This window comes from Chlorocebus sabaeus, chromosome 12 (assembly GCF_047675955.1).
Source record: "Chlorocebus sabaeus isolate Y175 chromosome 12, mChlSab1.0.hap1, whole genome shotgun sequence".
Taxonomy (NCBI): domain Eukaryota; kingdom Metazoa; phylum Chordata; class Mammalia; order Primates; family Cercopithecidae; genus Chlorocebus; species Chlorocebus sabaeus.
Genome location: NC_132915.1, coordinates 102872653 through 102885016, shown reverse-complemented (window position 1 = coordinate 102885016; position 12364 = coordinate 102872653). Strand labels below are relative to the sequence as shown.

Below are 12364 nucleotides of genomic sequence, written 5' to 3'. Positions count from 1 at the left end.
GATATGACTTCCAAATGCCTGGCAGCTGGCACTCCTGCCCGGTGATGGCCTCCCCTATCTACCAGCCAGCAGAGGACCCTGGATCGTGAGCCTTGGGGATGGGGGCAGAGGGTACACCCAGGCTAATGTGGCAAACCCTTTGGGCTTCCTCCTCCATGTCATCCTGTGCTAGCTTATTGCCAGGACCTGACAGGGCCAGCCCATCACTGGTGCTCACACATGTGCCTGTCTGACTCCTTCACTAGACCCAGAGCATGGTGGGTGTGTGTTCCAGACAGTGAGTGGCATTTGGTTCAGAAGTATTTGCTGAGAGAGAGCAATGAATATTGCAGACACAATCCCTATTCTCACAAAGCTTCATCCAGCAGGGCAGACAGACATGAGACAGATCATTTCCCAGAGTTCCTCACCAATTTAGCACTGTGGTAAGTGCTACCAAGGAACTGTGCAGGGCACTCTGAGAACGCACAACAGGAGACCTGACCTGGGTTGGAGCTTCTCAGAGGATGTAATGTTTAAACTGAGAACTGAAGGAGGCTGAGCACGGTGGCTCATGCCTATAAACCCAGCACTTTGGGAGTCTGAGGCGGGAGGATCACTTGAGCCCGGGAGGTTGAGGCTGCAGTGAGCTATGATCGCATCGCTGCACTCCAGCCTGGGTGACAGAGCAAGACCCTGTCTCAAAAAAAGGGAAAAAAAAAAAAAAAAAAGAACTGAAGGATAAGACAAGTGAGTGGGGAGATTCCAGACAGAGGGAGCTGCTTATTCAAAGGCCCTGAAGCGGGAAGGATCGTGGTTAGTTCAGGGAACAGAGAGCAGCAGGGCACAGTTTGTGCTTGGCAAGCTGGTGGGATGAGGCTGCCACAGCAGGCCTTGAAAAAGCAGTTCAACTCGTCGGGAGGCCAGTTCTAGTTCTATGGAGGAATCCGGGAGCTGCAGCTCTGAACCACGCACCCACCTTCCATTCCCAGCTCCCTCAACACACACACACACACACACGCACACACACGCACGCACATGCACACGCACACACATATGCGTGCAGCAGGCTGGCTTGTCTTACCTGCCACTCTAATTCCTCCCTTGAGAATCTGTCCGTGGGCCCATCGGGGCTGTCCCGAGAGTTCTCGGTTCCATCTTGCTCCAGAACAGGTAGCAAGTACTGAGAAGGGGGGTAGTATTCCAGCCCTGACTCTGTAAGAGAGGAGACACAAGCTGACCAGGAGGGAGGAGACAGCTGAGGTACCCGGAGACACCCGCTCCCACTGCCAGGGCAGCCAGCCCCGCCCTGACTCAGCCACTGCTCTCCTCTTCCCTAGCTTGGGCACTCTGTGGTTTTCACCGGTCCTAGCCCTGGGCCTGGAATGTGGCAGGTGCCCAGCAAATGTCAGCAGAGTGAGTCAATGGGTACTGGCTACACCTTCCACCCAAGTGAGAATGAGGTGATGAAAAAGCCTGAGATAAGAAGTGAAACCTGGGTCCTAGATCCAGCTCTACCAATAATTCCCTGAATGTGAGACCTTGGGCAAGATGCTTTCCTTCTCTGGTCGTGTATTGTTTTGCCTGTAAAATTCCAAAGGGTTCATACCTTAGACCCACTTCCTATTTGGCTGTTTGTCTTTTTCCTGTTGATTTGTAGGTGCTCTTTATATATTGTAGTTAATAACCTTAGGTCTATAATATGTTGTAACTATGTTCTTCCAGGTGATAACTGGTCTTCTAACTTTGATGATGGTGTCCTTCTGGGGTAAACAAGTTGTAAGTTTTGATGTACTCAAAGTTATCATTTTCCCCTCATGGGAAGGATACAGTCAGGTCACAAGAAATGCTAAAAATGGGCAGAATACATATGAAAAATATTCACAGAATCAAGGAAGTGACGTTAGAATAATAATGGGCTCTCTTGTTATCCGTCCAATTAGCAGAGTCTTTAAGATAATACTGCGTGTTACGCAGGTTGTGATGGGGGAGAAAGGTCCTCCCAGCCACTCCTCATGGGATGGACACAGGTGGGACCTCTTCCCAGGCACCCTAGGGTGCTCGTGCCCTCTCACCCACCCTAGGGAAAAGTGCACACAGTGACAGAGAGGTGTCGGTTCAAATGTTCAGAACAAGGTCGGGCGCGGTGGCTCAAGCCTGTAATCCCAGCACTTTGGGAGGCCGAGATGGGCGGATCACAAGGTCAGGAGATAAGACCATCCTGGCTAACACGGTGGAACCCCGTCTCTACTAAAAAATACAAAAAAACTAGCCAGGCGAGGTGGCGGGCACCTGTAGTCCCAGCTACTCGGGAGGCTGAGGCAGGAGAATGGCCTAAACCTGGGAGGTGGAGCTTGCAGTGAGCCGAGATCCAACCACTGTACTCCAGCCTGAGTGACAGAGCGAGACTCCATCTCAAAAAAAAAAAAAAAAAAAAAAAAAGGTTCAGAACAGCAGGAAACTGGAAATGCCCTCCGTGTTCACCACAGGGATGGCTACAAAGCTACTGGTGCCACCACATGAAATCCTGTGACCAGTTTAAGGGGACATTTAAACCATATTATGAGACTGGAAAATACCCAAGACTTTTATTGAGAGAGAGAAAAAAAGCAAGGCATAGAATCACATCATATGATATCTTTCATGGTTTCTTTAATGTCTATTTTTATTTTTATTTATTTATATGTTTTCATTTTTTGAGATGGAGTCTTGTTCTGTCACCGAGCTGGAGTGCAGTGGTGTGATCTCTGCTCACTGTAACCTCCGTCTCCCGGGTTCAAGCGATTCTCCTGCCTCAGCCTCCCAAGTAGCTGGGATTATAGGCAAGCACTACCATGCCCAGTTAATTTTGCATTTTTAGTAGAGACAGGGTTTCGGCATGTTGGTCAGGCTGGTCTCGAACTCCTGACCTCAGGAGATCCGCCCGTCTTGGTATCCCAAAGTTATGGGATTACAGGCATGAGCCACCACACCCGGCCTCTTTAATGTTTTTAAAAAGGTCAAAAAACAAATTATATATATATATATATGTACTCCTACATAGTTTAGGTAAATTGAAGAATTATTTCTTGGCCAGGCATGGTGGCTCATGCCTGTAATCCCAGCACTTTGGGAGGCTGAGGCAGGTGGATCACGAGGTCAGGAGTTCAAGACCAGCCTGACCAACATTTAGTACAATATTTTTGTACTAAAAAAACAAAAATTAGCTGCGTGGTGGCACATGCCTGTAATCCCAGCTACTTAGGAGGCTGAGGCAGGAGAATCGCTTGAACTTGGGAGGCGGAGGTTGCAGTGAGCCAAGATTGCACCACTGCACTCCAGCCTGGGTGACACCGAGACTCTGTCTCAAAAAAAAAAAAAATTTATTTCTTGCTGGGCGTGGTGGCTCACGCCTGTAATCCCAGCACTTTGGGAGGTCGAGGCGGGTGGATCACCTTAGGTCAAGAATACGAGACCAGCCTGGTGAACGTGGCGAAACCCTGTCTCTACTAAAAATACAAAAATTAGCCAGGCGTGGTGGCAGGCGCCTGTAATCCCAGCTACTCAGAAGGCTGAGACGGGAGAATCGCTTCAACCTGGAGGGACGGAGGCTGCAGTGAGCCGAGATCTTGCCACTGCACTCCAGCCTGGGTGACAGAGCGAGACTCCATCTCAAAAAAAAACAAAAAAGAAAAATTACTTCTCAAGCTGTGTAGTAGGTATACATACATTCACTCCTTTATTCTTTATGACTAGCATATATCTAAATATTGCATAATTTCATTTTTTTTTTTTTTTGAGAAGTCTCACTCTATCACCCAAGCTGGAGAGCAGTGGCGTTCATTCCACCTCCCTTGAACTCCACCTCCTGGGTTCAAGCAATTCTCCTGCCTTAGCCTCGTGAGTAGCTGGGACTATGGGTGCTCACCACCGCGTATTTTTGTATCTTTAGTAGAGACGGGGTTTCATGTTGGCCACGCTGGTCTGGAACTCCTGACCTCAAGTGATCCATCCGCCTGGGCCTCCCAAAGTGCTGGGATTACAGGTGTGAGCCACCGTGCTCAGTCAAAATCTTTTTTTTTTTTTTTTTTGAGACAGAGTTTTGCTTTTGTTGCCCAGGCTGGAGTGCAATGGCGCATTCTTGGCTCACTGCAACCTCCACCTCCCGGGTTCAAGTGATTCTCCTGCCTCAGCCTCCTGAGTAGCTGAGATTACAGGCATGCGTCACCACGCTCAGCTAGTTTTTATATTTTTAGTAGAGACGGGGTTTCTCCATGTTGGTCAGGCTGGTCTGAAACTCCCGACCTCAGGTGATCCACCTGCCTCAGCCTCCCAAAGTGCTGGGATTACAGGTGTGAGCCACCATGCCTGGCTCAGAATCTTTTGTTTTTTTGTTAAACACAAGGTCTCTCTCTGTCACCCGGGCTGGAGTGCAGTGGTGCGATCTTGGCTCACTGCAATCTCCGCTTCTTAGGCTCAAGTAATCCTCCCATCTAAGCCTCCTGAGCAGCTGGCATTACAGGTGTGCCACCAAGCTGGGCTAATTTTTGCATTTTTTGTAGAGATGAAGTTTTGCCATGTTGCCCATGTTGAACTCCTGGGCTCAAGCGATCCACCCGCCTTGGCCTCCCAAAATGTTGGGATTACAGGTGTGAGCCACCTTGTTCAGCCCCAAAATCTTTTGAAAGAAAATAAAGGCTTTGGTCTAGCTAACTCAGCCACTGGCCAGGGTGTACACTGGAATCACCTGTTGCTCGAAGACTAATTTGCATATGTGCGGGCTGGTAGCTATGACTGTAGCCAACCCCTCCACTTTCTTTTAAAGTGAAATATAACATAGATAAAGAAAAGAGCACAAAATCTTTCTCTCTCTCTCTTTTTTAAGATTAGTCAAGTGCAGCAGTGAGAAGAGGGGAACGAGTAGAACAAGGACTTAAATCTGTAACTGACTGTGAGCAATCAATCGAGATAACTCACTGCCTTTGGGCCAACTGAGAGCACAGAATCTTCACACAGAGCTTGATGAATGTTTAAAGGTGAACACACTCTCATGACCAGGAACCAGTGCTGGTTCAAAGCTCTGTGGTGACTGACATGAGCATGTATTCCTTTGTGTCTGGCTCCTTGCACTCCACATTGTTTGTGAGACTCATCTAGGTTGTTGGAAGGGGCAGTGGCTCATTCTTTCCACTTGCTGTGTGGTATCCACACATGAGTATAAAACAGTCTAGTTATCCATTCTACTCCTGATGAACATTAAAGCTGTTTCCAGTTTGGACTGGTATAAATAGTGCTGCTAGAAACATTTTTGCACATGGCTTTTGGCATTTATTCATATGCGTCTCCGTTGGGCATTGATATGGTCTGGCCCTGTGTCCCCGCCTAAATGTCTGACTTTTAATCCCCATGTGTTGGGGGCGGGACCTTGAGGGAGGTGATTAGATCATGGGGGCAGTTCCCCCATGCTGTTCTCATGGCGGCGGGTGAGTTCTCATGAGATCTGCGGGTTTTATAAGGGGATTCCCTCTTCACTTGGCACTCATTCTCTCTCCTGCTGCCCTGTGAAGAGGTACCTTCTGCCATGATTATAAGTTTCCTGAGGCCTCCCCGGCCATGTGAAACTGTGAGTAAATTAAACTTTTTTTTTTTTTTTGAGACGGAGTCTCGCTCTGTCGCCCAGGCTGGAGTGCAGTGGCCGGATCTCAGCTCACTGCAAGCTCCGCCTCCTGGGTTTACGCCATTCTCCTGCCTCAGCCTCCCGAGTAGCTGGGACTACAGGCGCCCGCCACCTCGCCCGGCTAGTTTTTTGCATTTTTTTAGTAGAGACGGGGTTTCACCTGGTTAGCCAGGATGGTCTTGATCTCCTGACCTTGTGATCCGCCCATCTCGGCCTCCCAAAGTGCTGGGATTACAGGCTTGAGCCACCACGCCCGGCCAACTTCTTTTCTTTATAAAGAATTTCTTCATAGAAATTGGGAATTTCTCCATAGCAGTGTGAGAACAGACTAATAGAGGCATGTACCTAGGAATGGAACTCATGGGCCATAGGATATTTGAATGTTCAGCTTGAGAAGATATTGAGAATAATTTTTAAGGCAATTTTCACTTTACCTTCCCACCTGCAGTATATGGAAGTTCCTGTTGCTCCCACATCTTTGCTAATTCTTGATACTGCCCGTTCAATTTTGGCCATTTTATTTATTTTTTTGAGATGGAGTCTCACTCTGTCAGCCAGGCTGGAGTGCAGTGGTGCAATCTTGGCTCACGGCAAGCTCCGCCTTCCGGGTTCACGCCATTCTCCTGCCTCAGCCTCCTGAGTAGCTGGGACTACAGGCACTTGCCACCACCCCTGGCTAAGGTTTTTGGATTTTTAGTAGAGACGGGGTTTCACCGTGTTAGCCAGGATGGTCTTGATCTCCTGACCTCATGATCCACCCTTCTCGGCCTCCCAAAGTGCTGGGATTACTGGTGTGAGCCACCGCGCCCAGCCTATTTTTTGTTTTTTATTTTTGGTTGACTTGTTAGCAGGAAGTTTGTGTTTTTTTTTCCATTGAAAACTTTTGGCCATTTTAGTGGGTGTGTCGAAGTAACTCTCTGCAGTTTTAATTTGCATTTTCCCATTGATTAAGATGATGTTGTGCACTTTTTTCAGATACTGTTCATTATCTGTATATCATCTCTCTCTCTTTTTCTTTTTGAGATAGAATTTTGCTCTGTCACCCAGACTGGAGCACAGTGGCACAATCTCAGCTCACTGCAACCTCCGCCTCCCAGGTTCAAGCGATTCTCCTCCCTCAGCCTCCTAAGTAGCTGGGATTACAGGTGCCTGCCACCATGCCCAGTTAGTTTTTGTATTTTTAGTAGAGACGGAGTTTTACCATGTTGACCAGGCTGGTCTCAAACTCCTGACCTCAGGTTATCTGCCCACCTTAGCCTCCCAAAGTGCTGGGATTACAGGTGCGAGCCACTGTGTGGACATTCTCTTGTAAAAATTCTTAGTCAAGTCTTTTGCTAATGTCTTCCTCGTGGATCTGTAGGATTTCTGTTTATAGTCCAGATCCCAGTCCTCTGTTGGATATATATGTATTGCAAATATCATCTCTAACTTTACAGCTTTCCTTTTCTTTCCCTAAATGGTATCTTTTGAGGAAGAGAAATTTTGATTTTAATTAAATCTTTTTTTTTATTTGTTTGTTTTTGTTTTTGAGATAGGGTATCGCTCTGCTGGAGTCTTGCTCCCGGCTGGAGTGCAGTGGCATCATCACAGCTCAGGCTCAAGTGATCCTTCCACCTCACTCTCCCAAGTAGCTGGGAACACAGGCATACGCCACCACGCCTGGTTGATTTTTGTATTTTTTTTTTTTTTGTAGAGACAGGGTTTCACCATGTTGCCTAAGTTGGTCTTAAACTCCTGGGCTCTAGATCCTCCTGCCTTGGCCTCCCATAGAGCTGGTATTACAGGCGCAAGCCACCATGTCCAGCCTTAATTAAATTGAATGTACCAATCTTTTATAATGAGTACTGCCTGCCTCCTGTTTAAGTAAGAGGTTAAAGTTCATTTTTTCCACAGCAACATCCAGTTGATCCAGAATCAGCTATTGAAAAGACCATCCTTCCCCACTGTTTTGCAAAGGCCATGATAAGTCAGGTTATCGTAGGTATGTGTGCATGTGTGTCTTGGTTGCATTCTGAAAGTCCCACAGGTGACCAGAACCACTAAGAACTTCCAGCCTGACAGGGCATCCTGCTCTCCTCCCGCCTCCAGCCAGTGCTGGCTCCGGGTTTTAGCTCCTGCTGTGCATTGCTCTCCTGGATGACCCCGACAGCCACCTAACTGGTCCCCTCCTGCACTCTTTCTTTCCTCCTCCAATCCCTTCTCCTCCCTGCAGCCTAATGACTGATTACATGCTCTCCCACTGGACACTGGGCCCGGGCACGGTCTTTGGCTTCCCCCATCTCTCTTCTCTCTGCTTCCTCACTCCAGCTACACTGGCCCTCTCTCTGTCAAACTTCCCATCAAGGCCCTTCCATATGCACCTGCTGGCGGAACAGCTTTCTGCTTTTTTCTAAATCTTAACCATGACTCCGTGTCAGTGGAGCCACACTCTCAAAGACAGGTCTTCCCTGTGGCCCCAAAATATATCAGCCGCGCCACTGTACTCCCATAACCAGTCTGTAACTCTTTCCCTGTCTAATCGCTTGTTTTGCCTGCCTCCGTTGCCAGACCTCGGACCCCAAACAGGTAGGCACTGTGGCCATTTCTTTCTGTCTCTGCTGTTCCCCAGCCTGGGCTGGCACAGGGTGGCCGTGGGGGTCATGGTTCCTCAGTGAGGGGAGGGGGGAGGAGGCGGTGGCCTGACTTTACCTTTGCAGAGGAACTGCAGGATGGCCGCGGTGCCGGCACCACACACCTCCCGTGGCGGGTAGACCATGGCCGAGGCGTCCAGGCTCAGCATCTGCAGACACAAGGGGGACCCGCTTTACTGTGCAGTTCACTACCAGTGCAACCAGAGACCACACGATTTCCTTATCAATTTGTGTGTCCTCTGTCACCTCCACCCAGCAGGCATGGCCTGAGAGCAGAGGTGACTGAGCTATCTTGTTACTTACAGCTGCATTCCCAGTGCCTGAGATGACTGCAGGCAGGCAGTGTGATACCCTACCTTGTTTTAACCTGAATGACTCTCCTAGCAGAGAGAGAGCCGGACAGACTCCATTTCAGTTTCTTCACCCGCAGCCCCTTTTACCTCCCTCCCTTAAGGGCATAACTAGTGTAAACTGACTCAAAGCACGTGTAGGAACGCACTTACTGATAACATATAGAGGCAAGCTGCACCAGCAGCTCCTGGGGAGGCGCACACGGTGGATGACACACAAAGCCCCGGCATTTATCTCTCTGTGATAGTTTAAGCCTCTGCACCTGGAACTGCTGATTTTTTATAACTGCTTTTGTAACCAATTAATTTTTTAACTTTTTGACAGTTCTGCTTCTGTAAAAATTGCTTCAGCTAAACTCCCTCCTCCCCTATTTAGACCATGTTATAAACACAAAATTAGCCCCTTCCTCAGGGCCAAGAGAAGTTTGAGCGTTAGCCGCCTCTTGGTAGCTGGCTAATAAAGGACTCCTTAATTTGTCTCAAGTGTGGTGTTTCTCTATAACTCGCTTGGTTACAACAGAAGCAAGCACTTTTTTACATTTTTCTAAGACAAGTTCTCCCTCCCATCGCTCAGACTGGAGTGCAGTGGCACGACCACTGCAGTCTCGACCTCCCCAGGTTTAAGCGATCCTCCCACTTCAGCCTCTTGAGTAGCTGGGACTATATGCACACGGCACCATACCTAACTCTTGTATTTTTTGTAGAGATAAGGTCCTACTATGTTGCCCAGGCTGGTCTCAAAGTCTTGGACCCAAGCAATTCGCCCGCCTCTCAAAGTGTTGGAATTACAGGTGTGAGTCATGCACCCGGCCTCTCAGTTCACTTTGGATAAATACATAAGTGAGTGAGAAAAAGAAGTTATAGGACAGCATATAGCATGTGATTCCACTGGCTGGGTGCAGTGGCTCATGCCTGTAATCCAAGCACTTTGGGAGGCCAAGGTGGGAGGATCACTTGAGCCCAGGAGTTTGAGACCAGCCTGGGCAACATAGCGAGACCCCCAACTCTATTAAAAAAAAAAAAATATATATATATATATACACACACACACATATATGATTCTTCCTTTGTTAGATAATACATTCATACACTTTCACATTAATATTTTATAGAAAAAAATTGGAGGAATATATATCAAACTCAAAGTGGTTTCCTCAAAAAGGAGATTCTGGGTTACTATCTACATGAAATGTTACTATTATTATTATTTTTGAAACAAAGTCTTGCTCTGTGGCCCAGGCTGGAGAACAGTGGTATGATCTCGGCTCACTACAACCTCTGCCTTCCCGGTTCAAGCAATTCTCCTGCCTCAGCCTCCTGAGCAGCTAGCTGGAACTATAGGCGCGCACCACCACACCCAGCTAATTTTTGTATTTTTAGTAAAGATGGGGTTTCGCCATGTTGGCCAGGCTGGTCTTGAACTCCTGACCTCAAGTGATCCACCCGCCTCGTCCTCCCAAAGTGCTAGGATTACAAGCTTGAGCCACTATGCCTGGCAGAAATGTTTCTTAATATTTGCATTTTTTTTTTTTTTTTTTACAATATACAGTATGAATTTTAAATTATGTAATGACAAATGTTTATTGGCGCACACAGGCAGATGCCTCCGTGTTTATGAAGCCCAGGAAGCAGGGGCCTCAGCTCACAGCCACAGAACTGCTCCGTCCGCGGTGTGAGTTGTGTTGGACCCAGCCCTCCCCCTGCCAAACTCTGACTTCCCATAGGCCCTCTGATCCCACCGAGTGCTGGCAGGCACTGATATCCTCTCTGCCTGGGTATCAGGGGAGTTCTGGAAAAAGAGAAGGCCTGGGAAGCTCTGATTTTGCTGTAGCACAAGTGGCTGGGTGGGAAGGTGGCTCAGGTGCCCCAGCCCTGGCCAGCCCAGTCCTCACATGGTGGGTGTTGAGTGAACATGCTTTGCACAGGGGAGTGGGAGACTGCCCCAGGGAAGAGGAACTGACCGCCCAGATGCTGAGGGCCCAACAGCAGAAACCCCCATACCAGGAAGCAAATAAACCCCACATGGGTGCTCTTAGTCACCATCAGTAAAGCGAAGTAGCATAAGGGCACGGACTCTGGGCTATACCAGGATGCTGGCTACAAGCCACGTGTGGCCATTTATGGTTACATTTTAATTAACTGAAAATAAATCTGATTTAAAGTCTGGGTCCATGGTTGGTTGCAGTCACCACATTTCAAGGGCCCAGTAGCTACAAGTAGCCAGGGTGGCCATGTTAGCTGCACAGATGATAGAGCATTCTTATAGTGGGCAGCAGGAGCAGTGACTGGACACTGCTGTGCCACGGACACCGCTGTGGCTTCAGATCCTGGCCCATTGCATGCTGGCCGTGTGTTTGCTTGATCAGGCTGCTTAGCATCCTGGGGCTGTGGTCCCCTCATAGCCAAACAGGCAGTATTACTGACCCGGTGAGCTGTTTGGTGGGCGGTATGGGTGACACCTGAAGAAGATCTTGCCCACAGTATGGCCTGAACTCAGAATGGTTATCTCACCCTAAAAGAAGGTTTGTCCAAGTTGCCACCAAGAAACTCAAAAGATTTTTTTTATGGAATCAAAATAAAATGAAGTGTCTAGGTTGGGTGCGGTGGCTCGTGGCTGTAATCCCACCCACTTGGGAGGCAAGGCGGGAAGACTGCTTGAGTCCAAGACTTCGCGACCAGCCTGGGCAACATAGTGGGACCTCATCTCTACGAAAAATAAAAAAATTAGTCCAGTGTGATGGAGTACACCTGTGGTTCCAATTTCTTGGGAGGCTGAGGAGGAGGATCTCTTGAGCCCAGGAGTTTGGGGCTGCAGTGAGCTATGATTGAGTCACTGCACCTCAGCCTGGGTGACAGCATGAGGCCCTGTCTCAAAGAAAAAAAAAATTGAAGTGTCCAGAACTCGTACTAGATGTCGAGGATGGCTTCAGGACTGGGAACGTGCTCTGAGGTGTGTTGTTTAAAATGGTAGCCACCAAGGACCCATGGCTATTTAAACATAAATTAATTAAAATTCAACGAAATCAAACTTTTAGTTCCTGGCTGAACACACAAGCCACATTCCAGGTGCTCAATAGATACACATGGTCAGCGGCTGCTGCTCTGGACAGCACGGTCACTGAACATTTCCATCACTGCAGAAAGTTCCAGTAGGCAGCAGAGAGGACAAGCCATGTTGGCCCGTCTCCCCAGCCGGCCCTTCCTCAGGCAGGAGGGCCCCAGCTGCTGAGGTCAGTCCTTCCTCTGCTGTCCCAGTGCTCACCCACACATTCTGACACAGAAGCCTCTGCTCGGCAGCCTGGGCTGGCTGAGAGTGGGGTCAACCCCAGGCCACTCCGGAATGCTGGCCAGACTGCGTGCCACCACGAATGGAGAAGTCCCTGTTCCAGAAGCCGGGTTGTTCAGAGATGGGGAGCACAGGCATCAGCTTCAGATGGCCTGGTTTACAACCATCTCTGCTGTCAGTGACTGCGTGGCCCTTGCACAAGTTTCTTAAACTGCCCATGCCTCAGTTTCTTCATCTACAAAGTAGCACAATAGTATCTGCCTCACAAGAGTTCTGTGATGATTCATGGAGCGATTCCAGGTTAAGTCCAGTCTTAGAAAGCCCTAGATGAAGGTGAGCCACCTCATCAGCACGACTGAGAGAGTCACTTTCCCTGAGCAGCGGCCCCTGTCAGTGTCTGTCATAGGCTGAACCGTGTCCCCCTCCCAAGTTCCTATGTGGAAATCCTAATCCCCCATCCTTC

The 12364-nt window shown here is 48.7% G+C and overlaps 1 protein-coding gene across 3 annotated transcripts in view; it reads right to left on the bottom strand.

Moving 5' to 3' along the window:
* The window catches only part of LRSAM1 (leucine rich repeat and sterile alpha motif containing 1), a 54316-nt gene that overhangs the window by 29258 nt on the left and 12694 nt on the right, over nt 1–12364 (bottom strand). For 2 of the 3 annotated variants that reach the window (XM_008006160.3, XM_008006162.3), the window contains 2 exons: nt 8324–8414; nt 1064–1194 (listed from right to left, as the gene is read on the bottom strand). In XM_008006160.3, coding sequence (XP_008004351.3) covers nt 1064–1194; nt 8324–8414 — 222 coding nt within the window. Of the gene's footprint in view, nt 1–1063; nt 1195–8323; nt 8415–12364 lie in introns of those variants that run through there. The other variant, XM_037994021.2, reaches the window with a different exon arrangement.